General features: G+C 39.0%; 1 protein-coding gene across 1 annotated transcript in view; it reads right to left on the bottom strand.

Moving 5' to 3' along the window:
- ERC2 (ELKS/RAB6-interacting/CAST family member 2) overlaps window positions 1-18,612 on the bottom strand; it is an 858,283-nt gene that overhangs the window by 417,972 nt on the left and 421,699 nt on the right. Inside the window, 2 exon segments of the mRNA XM_038411791.2 lie at window positions 4,661-4,672; window positions 15,162-15,355. Coding sequence (XP_038267719.1) covers window positions 4,661-4,672; window positions 15,162-15,355 — 206 coding nt within the window.

The raw sequence follows: 18,612 nt of genomic DNA, 5'->3' as shown, positions 1-18,612 counted from the left end.
TAGATATTGTCTGAAAGCCTGCCTTAGTGAATGGAACAAAGCTACCAAAATAAGCCATGTGGTATGGGGAAGAAAACTACCAGACAAATGGACTAGTAAAAGAATAAATGGACACAAATCAGACATCAAGAATTATAACATTCAAAAACCAGTTGGAGAACACTTCAATCTCTCTGGTCACTCGATTACAGACCTAAGAGTGGCAATTCTCCAACAAAAAAACTTCAAAAATAGACTCCAATGAGAGACTGCTGAATTGGAATTAATTTGCAAACTGGATACAATTAAATTAGGCTTGAATAGAGACTGGGAGTAGATGGGTCATTACACAAAGTAAAACTATTTCCCCATGTTTATCACCCCCCTTCCCCAACTGTTCCTCAGACATTCTTGTCAACTGCTGGAAATGGCCCACCTTGATTATCACTACAAAAGGTTTTCTTCCCCGCCCCCCACTCTCCTGCTGGTAATAGCTCATCTTAAGTGATCACTCTCCTTACAACGTGTATGGTAACACCCATTGTTTCATGTTCTCTGTGTATATAAATCTCCCCACTGTATTTTCCACTGAATGCATCCGATGATGAAGTGAGCTGTAGCTCATGAAAACTTATGCTCAAATAAATTTGTTAGTCTCTAAGGCGCCACAAGTACCCCTTTTCTTTTTGCGAATACAGACCAACATGGCTGCTACTCTGAAACAGGACTAGTTTATGTGGAAGTCAAGAGACCTCTTTTAGCAAAAACTTTGTATGAGCTTGAGGCACCACTTTTTCCTTAAGAAAAATGATGAATAAGAGATGAGTTTAAGAGCTCGGATGTAGTTTATACAACTGTCAGGGGACCATAAAAAAACCTCACATCCCAGGACAATGATTAGTATGATGAAGGCTTGGAGAAAGGTTTAAAGGAAGGGATAATCAATCACCTAGGGACCAAAAGCCTACAAAGCAATTGGATCCTTCAACTTGAAGTAGGCTTTTAAGAAGCCCTTCTTCATTCATTTCCAATGGCAACAGCCATTCCACAGGATTGTAAAAAGAAAAATATAGCTGCACGGTGTATTTCAGAGAAGATAAGTGTGAGCTAAATTTCATTAGCCGAAGTGTGTATTGCAAAATGGAGGATATTGAAATAACTCAAGGCAACAATGGTTTACTGAAAGCCCAAATAGAAAACTTTTTCCACATTAAAACATAAGTGTTATGCTCGGAAGATTTATGGATTTCCTAGAACATCTAACACTTCATGGGAAGCACCAAAGTTTCTACAGCTAAGAGCCCAGAATCTACACTGCTAAGTACAAAAAAGCAAGACCTGGGTGTGGTACCACTCTCTCTTCCTTTCAACTAGAAGGGGTTGAAAATATTCTGAAAATGATGATTTGACTAAATAAAGTGTTTAGAAGGAATCTATCAATTTTATCATAATTTTCAATGAAAATTTATCAAAATGCTTCACTCCGAAAAGGTCAAAGTGCTTCATTTTGATAAGTGTTTTGTTTATCATTTTAACTTTATATTAAGTTAAAAAATTGAAAGAAAGCACTTTGACCTTATCAGAATGAAACATTTTGAAAAGGTAATTTTGATATTTCCTACATTAATAATTTTTGGGGAATTTCATTTCACAGGAAATTTTGAAATTATGATTTTTGTTCCAATTCTAGACAAAGGGAAATTTCAAAATGTCAGCATTTCCCCTGGAACAGAAATTCTGAGTTTCAACTAGGTCTACTTTCAACAGCAAGCACAAAATTATAGACTAAAATATGAGAAGGAATTTAGTTGTATGTAAATGTGATAGGGATACTATATAGTAAGGTAATTGCAGTGCTACCTGAATTTACAAACGATTTGATTTCAAAGCGCTTCTAACTGAACTTTTGAGAGAGAAGCTATAGAATCCCTTTGAGAGAGTTATAAAAAACATCTGCAGTACAATCACCATGAACTCATCTGTCTTAAATAGGCATCTGAAAGGGGGCTAAATCATCTGGAGAAGTACAGTAAAAATTCTTTCTGCATCTAAACACCATGACACATCAAGCCAGTTTCCAGCTAAGTATTTTCTTCGACTTCAGCTATGATAAGTAATGGAAAATAAATTTTTAAAAAAATCAAATTTTCTATTGTATGTTGTTAATAATAAGGACAAGCACAGAACGCTTATTTCTAGAGTCCCTGTTATTTTGATACATTGGTTGATATAAATAAGTATTATTTTCTTGGAGTATAGGAATGAGTCGTAAAAAATGTCTATTACTTATTTTTTATTATTATTATTGACTAGAGCTGGTTGGGAATTTTTTGATAAGAGGTTTTTTCTTTGGAAAATGTCCATTTGTTGAAATAAACTTTTCACAGGAAAGGGTCTTTTTTCATGAATATTTCAACTCAATTTTTTTTAAAAGTTTCTAAATTGTCAAAATTAAAAATTCCAGGTTTCCAGTTCACAACAATTTTTCATTTTGAAATTTAAGCTAATTATAGTTTTAAAAAATCTAAATAAATAAATGTTTCAAAATTATCTAAATGAAATGTTTTAAATGATCTGAACAGATGTTTTTTCCGATGTTCAGTTCACAAACATTTTCAAGATTTAGACTTCTCGTCCTGACTCGGAATAGAAACATTTTTCATTATCTGAGTTTACAATCATTTTCTGTCCAGCACTATTCTTGACAGCTTTAGAAACTATTATAATGTAGATACTTTCATACTGATAAGTTTTGACTATTTCTTAATGAACTTTTGGTTTACATCATGATTTATTGAGCAATCTTCCTCCCGCCAATAAGCAGTATGACTTTGGCAAGTCATTTCACCTTTCTGTGTCGGTTTCCCTATCTAAAAAGTGTGGATAATGAGACTTACCGTTCTTTGTGAAGTGTATTGATATTCATGGATTAACAGTTCTATATAAAAGCCAAATACTATCATTTACCTATTTTGTAATAGATTTATGGACTTACTCCACCCTGATTCCCTCGCCCCCACCCAATATAAGTCTCCAATGTCCCGTTTCCATTCAGACCCATGTGGCCCACAAACACACCCTTGCCTTGGTCATGCCAACCCCAATGGAAATTTATTCCAACCCTTAAAACCAGGCTTGCAAAACTCAACACCTTGTCCTAAATCCATATAACAATAAACATTTCTAGTTCAGAGAGAGACACTCTCATACCTTCTGACTAAAGTATTGTGAACCCAACAGATCTTCACTGTTCTCTCTAAGGCCAGAACTCATTTCTCATTCTAGTTCTCTAGAGTTTGGCAATACCATCCTACAGCACATTGCACAGCGCAAGTGGAAAATAACCAAAGCTCGTCACAGTTTGGAAAGGAAAAGGAACCAAGGATCAGCAGAAAGACTGGAGAGCTGATAGGGTTCATGTATCTTTCATGAAAGGTCATGGGACTGGATTTAGGGATCTAGAGGTGAGATGGTCTTGTTCTTGATGGGGGAGTGAGCTGCCAGTCTGGAGATTTAACTAAGCAATCCCAACCTTTAAGAAGTTTTGAGTTAATCTGGCAATAAGAATGAAGCTTGAAGGTTGATTCAGCCATCCTTAATATTTCTCTCTGCTGGCCTTTGTCCAGTCACAGAAGTGGGAATTTGGAAAACTGAGGCACAATTGCAGGAGGAGGGCAGGGTTAAAAAGTTATTGACCCCCATTCTGGTACTCCCTAAAAGAAATCCATCAAAAGGCTGCTCCAGAGACCCATCCTATAACGGGAGCCTTGGAAGAATATTCCAGGCATGGATTGCAAATTTATGCATGTATACCCCTTGATCCCATCAAATGGCAACTATGCACCTACACACATTATTCAGGAATAATGCACTTGAATCAATTATAGTAAGAATAATATGAATCAAACAGAGGGAGGTTGTGTAGAGCATTACTTCCGACCAGAATACAAATTAACACTGCATTTGTGCACCTGATTGGGGATTATTTACATATTAGTCAATTTGACTCAACTGACGTCCAGCTGCCCCAAACAGCTAATAGTTTCTGATCTAGAGGTCAAATTTGCAGAGTAATTTATTCTGATGCTCCTATTTGCTCTGTTATATTTACAATAATTCACAACAGTATCAGTATTAAAAGTGAGTCTTTGATTATCAATATTTTGTATGCTATTATTGCTCACATTCTTTGAACCAGTACATAGCATTGTATGTAAATGATGAATTCCTTAATAACAATAAAAACAAATTTAAAAAAGAAAAAGATCTTCACACAAAACAACATGTGGATTCAATATGTGGATAAACCACTTTTTCTTAGAAAACTTTTTAAAAACCTTGTGATTTATTAAAATAAAATGGCTTAAGCTACAATGTTAACATAGCTGCTCTACTACTGCCAGAACTTTTGTTGTATGGGAAATGTATAACATTGTTTTAGCTCCATCATTTTACATAGTGTTTTAGAAAATGGTGATTGAGCTTGAAACACAACTGGTAACCTCCCAGTAATGTCTGACAATAAAATTATCATATGAAAAAAACAAATTCTGAATATATAATTAAAATGATGAAAAAAATTGTAAGAGGAAAACCATTTAAGAAATTTATTATATCAATGAGAAGATCAAGCTTCGCTGAACAGCGAGTGGGGTAAGAGAAGAAAGCAGAATGTACTGACCTGGAAGTCAAGCTGGTTGGAGCAGGGGTGAAAGCAGCAGTTTGGAGAACAAACAGAAAGGAAGGGAGATAGCAAAAGAGAATAAAGGGAGGATAAATATTAGTTTTTTCCAATGAATACTGAGCAGATGTTATAACAACAGTCTTTATTTAAAAAAGGCAGTAAAATAAAACTTCTGTATTGTATTTCTTTAATGAGCAAGGACCAAACAAAAACTTAAAAGCAAAAAAGTCACCTAGTTGTTTATGAAAACTATATATGTTATGAAAACTATATATGTTTATGAACTCACTGTGTACATATACAAATTGTAGTTAGTAAAATAGGTGGCAATTGTTAAGGCATTTGTTTGGCAGCTGTAATTGTCATGAAACCATTATTTGAACCAGTAAGGATGACCCACATTCAGCATGTCCTCTTCATCCATGAGAACAAAAAACCTAAACAATTTGGCTACAGGTTCAAAGATTTTCATTTTAGAGGTTCAAAGTATTGCACCTAACAATGATCAAAGATATTGCTTCCGTGTCATTCCCCGCCCTTCCCCCCAGGAAATAGAGTCCCTTTCAAAGCTGAGAGCAATTTTTTTCACTTCTGAGAATGAGGTTAATACTTCATTATTGAAAATATCCAGATGCTTGATAACTTATTTATACAAAAATATCTAACGTGCCCTTTCAATTAGCCAAGACCAAAAAAAAAATCCCTAATTTATGCCAAACTAGAATAATTCCTAGAGTTGTCACACAGCTGCACATTGTTGCATTTATTTATGAAAGAATTTTTTTAAAAACCCACAAAAATAGCTTTTGACAGACAGCTATTCAGCAGGCTGGTTCCTAGTATTTTGCATACTGAATTATGTCAGTGCTGAACGGCTTGAATGCTGGCAATTTTTATAGAATAGCCATTGCTTTTGTTTCCATCTCAATTCACTACAAAAATACCCAGTGAAATAAAGTTTTAGACTAAATCCCACAAAAGTCAGGATATTTGAAATTGAATATTCATAACTGTGCATCTCTAAGGTGGTATGTGCAAACACAGTACAGGTGTGAAGTGGATAATTACATGTATGAAAGAACTGCAAATTGTGGGCTAGAATAGATTGTGCCATTTGATCAAAGCCTGCAGTGAGAGGCATGCTGCACTACACCGTTCCAGGTGATTACAGGGGAATTCTGCTCCAAAGAGGCAGAATTGCTCCCTGGAAGAACCCAATTGTGCTATGGAGAATACAATATGATCCTAGCTCTGCTAGGTGATGTGGAGGGGGTAGACTGCTTGTCGATCTTCCCAGTGCAGGAAGAACTAATGCCACTTCCCAAAGTGTATTCAGGTCTTTCCTTCCGGGCACAATTTTATTCTTCAAATACAAAATTCACAAACACACATCCAAAGCTATTCCCCTGAATAAAGCAAGTTGGAGGGGCACAGAGGCCTTTCCCCTTGAACCTCTCCTCCCTACTCTAGGACCAGCCACAGGAGCTAACTTTCCTGCAACACTTCTCAACTGACCCCTTCTCAGTTGGGGCTGATATAGGAATAGATCTCGACTGGCTGCAGGCCCTTAAAGAGGGTGGATCGATGGCTTTTGGTGACTTGCTCCCAGGAAGACTGGCAGTGGAGCAGAGAGGCCATAATTCAGTCCTTGTATTAAGAGGACACTATCTTCCCTACTGCACAGTCACCTAACGACCAGCCCCAGTCTAGCGCACCACAAAGGATTTCTGATACAAATGCTGGCAGACTCTTGCAATAATACTGCATATATTTACTATACAATTAAAGTCCCACAAAGAGAATATAATCAAATTGCATCTAAGAAAATGTCTCAGCAGTGTCTTTGCCTCAAAATAATATCTGTCAGAAATCTTTGTAATTCCTCAGGGCTCTGCTAAGTGGCTGGATTCAATTTAACAAAATGATTAACCAGTCTACATTTTCCTCCCTGGCGTAACTCCAGGCTTTAGGGATCTGCATCACGATTTACTTTCTCATCCCCCTCCATCAACCTCATGGCACTTCACTCTTTATCCAACATCAGGCTGGAATGACTCAAGTATATACCTGCAGATTGCCAGATGGGTTAATCTGGGGCTATAGCTCATAGAAGCAACACACATAACTGGACAAAACTGTAGCTTAGACCTGTTTTATCTGTTAAAAATCAACATGTGCCTGATCTGTTTCTGCTTCCCTCAGGGGTGGTCCTCCAAACCTCTGTTGGAGCTTAAAGACCCACAATTTCCTAAACTGGTTTCTTCTGCAGAGTAATTGAGCTGATGTTTTGGGCATACATTGCATAGGCTGCTTAAAGTGATTCATGGAAAGGGCTGTCCAAGCAGAAGCCCTCTCCAAAAAGAAATTTGTTATTAATCTAGTCCATTTCCTTTGTGGACTTTTCTTCAAATATCCTCCTCCATGGGATGGAATTTATCATCCTATGAAGCATGCAGGGCTCTTTAAACAAATAGAGTCCAGACATTTGCAGGAAACTGTTTATAATTCCCAAATCCTGAGTTACAAATGAGCAGGGACAGCCTCCCTATGCTGCTTTTCAGTGACACACACTGTAGTGTGAAGACAAACACGAAGAGCCATGCTTTAAGTAGCAACTATAGAATTCCCTGAACTGGAAATTCCCTCATTTATTAAGCTCTGTGATGCAACATATAATGGTACTGGTTGGTATGTGTAGAGGACCAGGAAGTCTATAAACTACTGTACATCTTCCTTTCTTTATAAAAAATTGAAACTTAAATCATAAATCAATATCTATACATACAATTCAAAAGGAACTACCAATTCCTCAAAACTATTTACACTACTATGTCCCTTTGCCAACCCCATTTACATAGTCCTGAGCAATATTCAAAAGATCAAGCCTTTGAGGGGGTCTGATCAATCTTCCAGACCATGTTCTCACTTTTGCTGAGTTTGTCTGTGCAGTTCTCTGGGGGAAGGAGGGCTCACTTCCTGACAGAGTACCTGCAGGTCCCAGATCCACTCCTTGTCGTGTTGGGAAATATTTAAGATGAACCAGACTTTTCTAGAGAAGTCCTTTTGTAGTCTCCACTAGGTAGGATCTGGGAGTGTCTGCCTAGTTCTGAACAGTTCCAAATGTCTGGGAACTTTTAAGCCAACCTTTGCTCCTTGGTCTCAGTTTAGGTAATGCTTTTGTTCTCTGCCAATCACTGAAGTTTTGTTGCTGCTTAATTTTTATTTCAGAATCCCATTTTCAAAATTCCTTCAGGTTGGGCTATTTAGATTTAAGCATAGATACAGGCATCCTTAGTTGTCTTCTCAGCAGACATTTTGCTGGGAATCGACCAGACACAAGTGATGTTGACTGCTAGGCCCTGGGTGCTTTATATAGGTCCACTGTTTTTAATAGGTCTTTTTAAAATCTACACTGCTCTCTCCACCTCAACGTTGCTCTGGAGCAAATGTGACTACTAGTACAATATTAAAAATCAAAGTCCTGTGTGAATGGTAAGCATATTTCAGGGATAAATTGACACTTATTACTTGATATGGAGACTTCAGAAACTCCATGTTTTGCAAATATTCACTTCAGTCTCTGGCTGTCCTGTGCTGAGGAAGTCTAAGTAAGTATAGCCAAGTCAATATACCCAGAAAAGTAATCAACTACAATAATGTGTGTCCTTTCCAGAAAAGCAAATATGTTGTTACCCATGGTCAAGCTCTGTCAGGTAGTTTTGTAGAGAGTAACTCTGGAGATTGGCTTTTCTCCCCCCCCCCTTGTTTCATACTCCACAGTCCTCTACTAAATTCTGCATTTGCCCACTCAGACTGGGTCACCACCCAGACTGTTGTATTTATGCTCTGCACTTGCTTATTCCTTGGTGTCCTGTACGGATTGTGGAGAGAATTTTTTTTTGTAGTACTGTAGGGATAAAATTGTTCTATCCTTTCAGAAGCAGGCCATCAGCCACAAGAAGGTCCTTTCATTCCTGCCAACACAACAGTAGGTCTCTTGGAAGTTGATTCTGAGCCCACCGTCTTTGGCAGAGTTGAGTACATTTCTGGTAAGTTTCATCCTTTAGTTGTTCATCTCTAATTAGCTGAAGTCAGCTGACAGATGCTGGAATTATTGCCAGAACAAAGTCAATGTAGACTCTGACATCTTTCTCTAAAGTCTTTTCCTTTTCATTTGGTGGCTGCTTAACTGGGGTTCTAGAGTAGAGTGTCCACGGGTTATGAGAGCTTTCCCTAGTACATGATCAATGTTTAAAAGAAAATTGCATTAGCTGTAGTTGAAATCTTTGAATCTTAGGTGGAAGATCATCCAGTGGTTTTGAATCCACTAAGGGCTTATGGTGTGTTTCTATGTTAAAATCCAAGCTGAACAGATATGTACTGAGCTGTTCACAGACACAAGTGTCTGCTAGAGCTTTCTTTTTCACTTGAGCATACCACTGTTCAGTTTCTGAGAGGCTCCTTGATATAAATGCAACAAGTCTCTGGTCTCCTGGCTGCTTTTGTCTGAGTTCTGCTCCTAAACCATATGATGATGCATCCACTGCTACTGTTGATGGGTAGTTTAGAATATTGTGCCAAGACAGATGGAGAGGTCAGTAGTTCTTTTATTCTATTAAACGCATTTTGTTGTGTGTTCACCCAGATCCTCAAATTGTGACCATTATGGAAATCTCTTAAGAGTTTTGTTCCATGAATAAATTTGGTAAGAATTTCCCAAAATGGTTTGTCATGCCCAGGAACCTTTTTACACCAGAAATGTTTTGTAGTTTGGGTAAGACAATTAATGCTTTCAGTTTGTCTGAATCTGGCTGAATTCCCTGTTTGCTAATTATGTGGCCTACAAATGTTATCTGCTCCTTTCCAGATTCACATTTCTTATTCAGAGTGAGTCTGGCTTCTTGAAAGCATCTCAAAACTGTGTGTAGTCACTCATCATGTTCATTTTTATCTCTGACATATACCAACACCTCATCTGCATGGAAGAAGATGCCAGGAAAACCTGACAATCTGAGAGATTCTCTTTTTGAAATGTTCTGGCACTGACAATATGCCAAATGGAAGAGGAATGAAATAGTACCTTCCAAACCAGGTGATGAATGTAGTTAATGGTACAGATGTTTTAACAAGGAGGATCTGCCAGAAGCCTGTCATAGTATCTAATTTTGAGAAGACTTTGGCCTCTGATAACACAGCTAATGCCTGATCAGCTGCAGAAAGCATATGTCTCTCTCTGTGCACCTTTTTATAAGTTGTGTAAAGTCCACACAAATGCAGAATTTGCCATTGAACTTCACTACTACACCCATTCTCACACACCAGTCAGTTCTTCTATCTGGGAAATAACCCCACTCTCTTTAATTCTTCTTTGACTTTTCCTAGAAAAGGTATAAGGATGCACTATGAGGCTAAGAGAGCCAAGGGAGTTGGTGATGGCACTGATTTTATTTTGTACTCTCTTGACAACACTCCTAGTCCTGAGAAGATGTGTGGATACATGTCCTGTATGGTTTGCTTTCTGCCATTAATGCATTCCAGTTTCAGTAATAGGTATAGTCCTTGTATTGTTGGAAACTCTAGTAGGGGAGTTGTTAGTCCTGGTATGACACATATTACTTGTTAAAGAACTTCAGTCATTTCACAATTTCCCAGGGAACTCCCCACAAATATCCAAGTATTGTTACTAGCCCCATGTAGAATCTTATTTGATCTTTGCTGATCTTCATCTGGGATTGATTATAAGCTTTTTGGAACTGCAGTGACTGCTGCTCCAGTAATAATTTTAAATTTAAGTTTTTGATTGTTTAGATTCATGTTTATGTACAAAGATATTGCCTGTTCTATTGAGGATATAGTCCTTAGAAATATAGACTCGCTGTCATCTGATAACAATCCCTCTTGGATAGTTTCCACTATTCTTGATGATCTGCATGCTATTGCAAAATATCCCATTTTGTGGCATCTCTTATATTCTGCCTCTACAGCTGGCAATAATGTGCAGCTAAAGCTTGGTGCCCTGCCAGATCTTCCACAACTTTTCCAACCACTCTTTCTATTAAGGTTTAAACAAATGGAGTCCAGACATTTGCAGAGAACTCTGTTTACAATTCCCAAATACAGAGTCATCCATGAGCGGGGATCGCCTCCCTATGCTTCTTTTCACCCACACACACACTGTAGTGTGAGGACACACACAAAAAGCCATTCTTTAAGGAGTAGTAACTAAAGAACTTCCTGACCAGGAAGTTCCCATGTTTAGTAAGCTCCCCACTGCAACACATCCTGATCCTATTTGGTTACCGTGGAGGGCCAGGAACTCTATAACAACTCCACCCACCCATAATTTAGCCACTGGTGCACAATGTGGGTAACAGGATATCTGCACTTCTCAGGTTCTGGAAGCAGAAGATCTCAGTTCTCATTCCCTTAACAAACCATTCAAGATGTGAACTCATAGAAAGTTAAACATCATAAGATTGTTCTGGGAAAAGCATATTAAAGGCTATTAAAAGTATATATTGTTATTGTTACTTATATTGATACTCATACAAGAAGATCTTTTACACTTGACTTTACTGAAATGAGTATTAGACCGATACACGAGAAAAAACATGACCAATGCAATAAGTTACCAATGAGTGCTAAAAAACTTTTAGGTTTATCAGATTGTAACAATAACCAATTTGAAAAATAAAAGTCTTTTATTGTATATAAAAAGTAATTAACATACAGACCAACCTACAGTATACATGATGTATTGTATACATTATAGGCATTTGTTAGAAGTAAATGATTAAACTGTCAGAAATGCAGTGATTTCTGAAGTAGAAATATAAAGTTCAAGCCAAAGAGAATTACCATATGCATAAAAGCTCCTTCAGTTTTGTTAATAATTCCTGCCTGTCTGCTATTCAGCACGTACATTTCTTAGACTCTGTCCTAAATCAGACATCTCTTCTTTCAAACATTTGACATTCTCCAGTATACTAGTCAACTGCACAGTTTAAAAAGTGATTTCTCTGTGTTAAGTTTTATTTCAATCTCTAAAATAGAAACTTATTTCAACGGTTTTTAAATTTCAGATTAAAGGGTTTAATTATAAACACTCCTCCACAACTCTGAAATGGAGATGTTTTATATTGGTAAAAACACTATAACTAATAACATTATGAAGTATGACTTTTATAGTTCAAGCCAACAAAATTAGATACTGGGCAATTTAAAAAAAGAGTACCTTGCAATGCAAGCAAGATGTCAGAACAGGAATACACATGCAGCTCAGCAGATTATGTATCAAAATGCATATCTGGACAGAACACTCACTTTCCTAAGAAATCCAACACAAGCCACTGTATCTGGAGCTGTCACTATCACTAAACAGAAGACAACTTGCCCTTTGGAAGCTGCATAGGAGAGTAGGGAACAAGTCCGAGGAAGCAAGTTTGCAGAGCTGCAACTCATCTTTTTACCCCAACAAGGAATGGGTGGAGTGTAGGTAAAACCTTGGCTCTGCTTTCCCTCAGATAGCCAGCCAACAGAGCTGAGCCATCACAAGGGGGAAGTAAAAAGAAAAGGAGTACTTGTGGCACCTTAGAGACTAACAAATTTATTTGAGCATAAGCTTTCGTGAGCTACAGCTCACTTCATCGGATGCATTTGGTGGAAAATACAGAGGGGAGATGCAGCATCTTGTAAAAAACTGCAGTAGTTTACTTCTCCCTGGATCAAGAGGGAATCTCTGAGTTACAATTCCTTCACTGGTGTACCACCAGGTGGCAGAGCCATACATAGATTTAGACATTATGGACAAAATTTTCAAAAGAGACTAGGAATTATAAGTGTCTCAAACTTTGGGTCATATTAAAGGAGCCTGATTTGCTAAAAAAAAAAAAAAAGGCTAAGCACCAACACTCTAAAAACCAGGCTTCTTCATTGTTTCTCTATACCTAGAGCAGATTACTTTCCCTGTTGTGCTCACCACGCATTCCCCACGCCTTAATGCCCATAAACATGGAGGAGGGTGAATATCCTTATGTTTCCTTATTCTCCCTCGCGGCAGTCTAAAACAAGGGATAATCTAGCCCTTACATTCTAAATAGATGAACCGACAATCTATTTCTAAATCAACATTTGTGTTTTATTTTGGAATAGTTGATCTGCTTCTTTGTGGAATACTTTCTTATGTACATTGTATATCTAGGGCTCAATCCTGAGAAGTGCTGAGTACTCTAGCTCTGATGCATGATATATGTGCTTGACTTTAATCATGTGAGTAGTCTCAATGAAATTAACTGGATTCCACACAGGGCCAGGGGCCATTCTAGCAGATCTCAATGCAAGTTAGAGGCTAAAATTTATAACATTTTATAGCCACCATCTGGTCATACTCAGTTATTCAAATAGACTGTACACAACGTTTCTCAGAAATACGTCACCAGTTTTGTCACACTCAATATATATGTGATTCATTTCTTTGTGTGAAATTGAAGCAAAACATGTAAAATATCCACTACTCATTAGAATCCTGGCCATTTGCTCTATAATCAATTGTCAGTAAATGACTGAAACTGCTTTATGTTCAGACTAAGGTTCACATAAATCAAATAAAAATATCATGCAGGAAATCACATTCATATGCATGAAGAAAACCATATGATCTATTCTTATATTTATGTCTCTGTATTTGATTATATCCTTTTATTAACTATGCTGGAAGCAAACTATTAAACATATTATTTACAGTGCGGGAATCTAAATCTTTATTTTGCCAAATTTCCCAAAACAAGAAGGTTTAAAAGGAAAATTGGGGCCCAATCCTACGAGGTGCTTGGCACCAGTAACTTCCGCTAACTTCAGCAGATGTCAGTGCTTCTTAGCACATTAAGGCCCACAGTTACTATAATTCCTGTTCTGGGCAAGAAGAATTTTCTGTATGTATATCAAAAATTTCACAGTAACTTGTGGGCATTGTGCACATCAGGTAGATGTATTTATTATGCATTTATCTACAAAATTCACCTTTCATCCATCCCACATCTCCTGGGCACATGCAAATTACTCATGCAATTATAATATTGTAATAATAGTAAATATATTGTATAGTAAAGTAATATGTTGAACAGAATGTTGTTTTCGTGATTTTATTCTTAAGCATTTTATTCTACACCATCCACAAGTAATTATTGGTAAACAGATCTTTGTCAAGTGCCTGCAAAAATAAATAAATAACTACAGTAACTTTTGAACATCTGAAGTTTCAAACCACATAAGAAGGATGTTTTACCTCTAATCCATACAAGCCTCCTTCTGTAAAAAACAGATCTTGGCTTTCTCCCTCCAACAATAATTGAAATGACTAGTGGGTCTGTTTTGGAGCAAGATCTTTCTTCTGGGACAGTGGACTAGTTTGTCCAGTAGTAGCTGATAGATAGGCAGGATCTAGCAACAGTTACACTAGGACCCACTGAACTTGCTTTTGATTTATGTGGCCGCTTGAGGCTCTCCTCTCACAACACAACCACTGGAATACACACTTTTGACACACCCAAACACACAACATTGCTTCCTTCCTTCCCTCCTTCCCATAAGAGTGGCTGCTCTGGGATAGGAATGGAGAAACCTCACAGACTCAAGAACTTCACATATATAGTACAACCTGGGGCACAATCTGCAGGAGGAGCTTTACAGTACTGTTCACTTTGAAAGGAACAAGAATAGTGGTTCCAATAGCATCTCTCCCTCCATTAGTGAAAGGCTGAACAACTTCCCCACATTTAAGAAGAAAGGATATTTGCCAACCTTCAAAGGATACTTGCTAACAGAAGAATGTGAGGTACCCCAGAAAAATACCCAAAGCTTGAGTTAAGGAACAGACTAAGATTTACCATATCTTTCCACCTTAGAGACTAACAAATTTATTTGAGCATAAGCTTTCGTGAGCTACATCTCACTTCATCAGATGCATCCGATGAAGTGAGCTGTAGCTCACGAAAGCTTATGCTCAAATAAATTTGTTAGTCTTTAAGGTGCCACAAGAACTCCTTTCCTTTTTGCGAATACAGACTAACACGGCTGCTACTCTGAAACATATCTTTCCATAATTTCTCAGAGGTATACTGTACATGCTGTTCCAGGCAAGGACAAATGTCAGGAATGGTCTTATTTGGGTTCACCTAATACTAATACAATATCAGTAAAAAAGCATAACTGCTCCCATAATGCAATATCTTACCCAGGTTTTGCAAACAGGGATGTTACTATGTAAATTGTGTGGGAGTTTCCCTATATATATATACTCTTTGATATATAAGCTACCAAGACTTTTCTAGCCAAAAGAAGGAGATTCCAAATCTGCTTCAAAGCCAGCACATACACTTGCTTCTTAGGTACAACTCGTGAAGTAATGTAAATTGACTTTTTTGTTATTTTACGTCTTTCCACAATGGAGTTCACTTAATAAAAAGGCCATTCAGTATAAATCAAATAATACAAAAATTACCTTTCTAGCTCAGCAATTTTCTTATCTTTGTCATTCTTCTCATTCTCCACTTCCTTGAGGATTTCTAGAAGTCTGTCAACCTCAGCTTGAGCTTTACCACATTCTTCTCTGTAGTAAGATGCCTCTTTGTCAAGCTGTTTCATTCTGTCTGCAAATTCTGGGTTCAGTCGAGCTTCTTCTTCAGCTTCATGAGCCTTTAGTGTTAAGTTAAAAAAACAACAACAATCATTTAGATAGTTTGGTGGTGCTATTTCTGCAGCCTCAGAGTTCAAGTCTGCATGAAAAAAGGATTATGGGTATTTTTGTCAGTTGGAAACGTATTTCCACAGAGGCACAGAAAAGAGAAATGAAAATCTGTCTGCATTCTTTCTATAATCATCAGAGGTTTGTATTCACAAAACTGCATCATGAAGAAAAATATTTTCCCCAGTTTAGAGTTTTTCATACATGAACATAACCATGAAAATCTTAACTTTTGTTTCACTATAATGTTTCTTATACTGTCAAACAAGAAGGCATTTTAAAAAAAAGCCACATTCAGTACCCTACTTACAGATTAAACCACTGGATAGTTATAAAAATTTAATTGGATAGTAACAATTTAAAGGAAGGAATCAGTGTTGTTTTTTAAAGTTAAAACAAGAAGAATGCTTTCAGCTGACAGTTTTAACCCAAAGCCTTTTTTTCTACTGTTAATACTTAACCTGAAATATCAGAGGAACAAGCCCATTGGTGAACATGGCACAAATAAATATACCTGGCAACACATGCATGGGTGGGTGGCAATTCCACAGACAAGAAAGAACACAATGAAAACAACAACAGTGTAGAGTCCTGTCCTATTCCCATCAGAACTAATGGGAAAGCCCATTAACTTCAATGGGCGCAGGATTGGGCATAAAAGTGTTTTAAACTGTTGGCTGAAATAATCACAGACAGATGGAAACAACAATGCACTGCAATGCTTAGCCTACCCCTTGTTTCCCATTATTCCTAATTGGCATCTTCAAAGAGCAGGCAGGGAAAAAACAAGTAGTTTAACCACAGTGCACATTAAACATAGAAAATTCAGAGAAAATGTACAAAAATTTACAAAAATTAATTAGAATAGTAGGTCTTCCTGCTAACTTACTAAAACAGAGCAGATGTTGATTTGTTTTATTTTTAATTTCAGGGAATAAACAAGGCAAGCAAGCAATGAAACAACTGCTGGTCAAAATGAAAACATGCATGTTTTGAAAAAAAAAAAAATCAGTACCACGAACTACTATGGTTAGAAGGTTGACATTCTTTGCAATGATTTAGTAGAAATTTTTTAATATATGTATTTTTTAAAAGTTTTGTGTTTAAAGGAGGAAAACAATAAATTAAATTACTGAAGAACAAAAATATTTTGTTTCTGCATGTAACATAATTTAAGCATGAGCATAATAAGGAAATAATGATGCTTTCAAATTCTATTTTTTCTACTGGGGATTTTCTATTCACACAGGAGATCTAATTGGGAAAAGACAAGGAAGTGACATAAGAAGCTCACTATATTTGTTTCTTCTTGTTACTCCAACCTGCCCCTCTAGACAATATTACATTCTTAGGGTACAAGCTTCACACAGATGCCGGGATCTCCCTACACTGAGCTCACTGCAGGGTCTAATACTCCGAGTATTTCAACTATATTGTTCTTTTGGCACATTTACCAACAAATTCTTTTTATCTTTTAGAAATCCACAAAGTTGATAAATATCACACCGGGGCGCAGATTAGCTACAGTCAGTGATGAGCTGCCAAAATCTTGACAACCGGTTCCCTCCTCACCCCATGAGGGAGTTGTTGCCCACCCCCGCCCCCCCGGGACTCCTGCCCCATCCAGCCCCCCACGTTCCTTGACGCCCCCCCCCCAGGATCCCGGCCCCCCCCCCCCTGACTACCCCCAGAACCGGGCAGTAGGGTCTCGTGGGCCACCGTAGTGGGTGCCCACCCCACTCCTAAGAGCCAAAGGGACCTGCCAGGGGTGGAGGTGGGGAGCATCCGGCAGGTCCCTCTGTCTCCTAGGGGTGGAGTAGCATAGCTACGGGGGGGAGCAGCCACTCCCTCCATTGATCACATCAAAAGTGGCGCCTTAGGCGCCAAACTCCATGGGTGCTCTAGGGCTGGAGCACCCACGGTGAAATTTGGTTGGTGCAGAGCACCCACTGGCAGCTCCCTGCCCAATGCCTGGCCCGAGCTCACCTCCGCTCTGGCTCTGCCCCTGCATGCACCGCCCCACTCTGCTTCTCCACCCTCCCGGCTTCCCGAGAATCAGCTGTTTGCGCAGGAAGCTGGGGTGGGCTGAGAAGCAGGTGGCGGCTTTGCGCTCAGGCCCAGGGTGGCAGAGGCGAGCTGAGGCGGGGAATGGTCCCCCTGCGTGCCGCCCTCCCCCCCCCAGCTTACCTGCTACGGCGCGGGCGGCCCTCCCTCACGCCCTCCCACCCCAGCTCATCTCTGCCTCCCTGGGCCTGAGCGCGAAGCCGCCGCTTGCTTCTCAGCCCACCCAGCTTCCCGCTGCGAACAGCTGATTCGCAGGAAGCTGGAGGGAGGGGAGGCTGAGAAGCAGAGCGGGCGGCGCGTTCAGGGGAGGAGGAGGAGGCAGAGCGGAGGTGAGATGGGACCGGGCGGGAGCTGCCGGTGGGTGCTCTGCACCCACCAAATTTTCCCCTTGGGTGCTCCAGCCCTGAAGCACTCATGGAGTCGGCGCCTAAGGCGCCACTTTTGGCCAGTTGTTAATTTAGAAGCCCTTTTAGAACTGGTTGTCCCTCGCGGAACTGGTTCTAAAAAGGGCTTATAAATTTAACAACCGGTTCCAGCGAACCAGTGGGAACTGGCTCCAGCTCACCACTGACTACAGTCAAACAATTTTTTTTTTGCCAGCATCATATTTTTTTAAGTAAGTGCAATAAGGGCTCAAAACTCAGTTGTGCAAGAGATTGAGGACCTTCTTTAAGGTGCTAAGCACTCTCAGTTCCCCCACTGACTTCAACAGGAAATGAGGAATGTACAGCACTTTGCACAGTTGGGCCATACACATTCCTCTCCCATAGAAACAGAGCAGGAGCTGGCAAGTATTCCCATAATTCTGTAGAGGCCAAAAATCCACAGGAAAATCAGTTCCCTCTCTAAAATCCCAGGTAATCTATGTGGAAAGCCAGCTCTCCACAGCACTCCTCAGATTTCCTTCTCCCGCCTGGGATCATGGTTTACTTTAGAGTCTTGAAGCACACTCACCCACTCTGTCCCTACTTCCCATTTGCCTCTTATATTCTATCCCATCATCATTAGCTCTCCCTTACCATCCTCCTTCTGTGTCTCTCCTTTTAGCCCTGCTCCCACCATTCTACCATTGCCACTCAACCTGTTTCCATTCTATCCCTTCTCCTTCTGCCCTCTCAGTCTTTTCTTCACTCACCTCCCTTGC

The sequence above is a fragment of the Dermochelys coriacea genome, chromosome 7 (genome assembly GCF_009764565.3).
Source record: "Dermochelys coriacea isolate rDerCor1 chromosome 7, rDerCor1.pri.v4, whole genome shotgun sequence".
Classification (NCBI taxonomy): domain Eukaryota; kingdom Metazoa; phylum Chordata; order Testudines; family Dermochelyidae; genus Dermochelys; species Dermochelys coriacea.
This window is presented reverse-complemented; position numbering and strand designations above follow the sequence as displayed.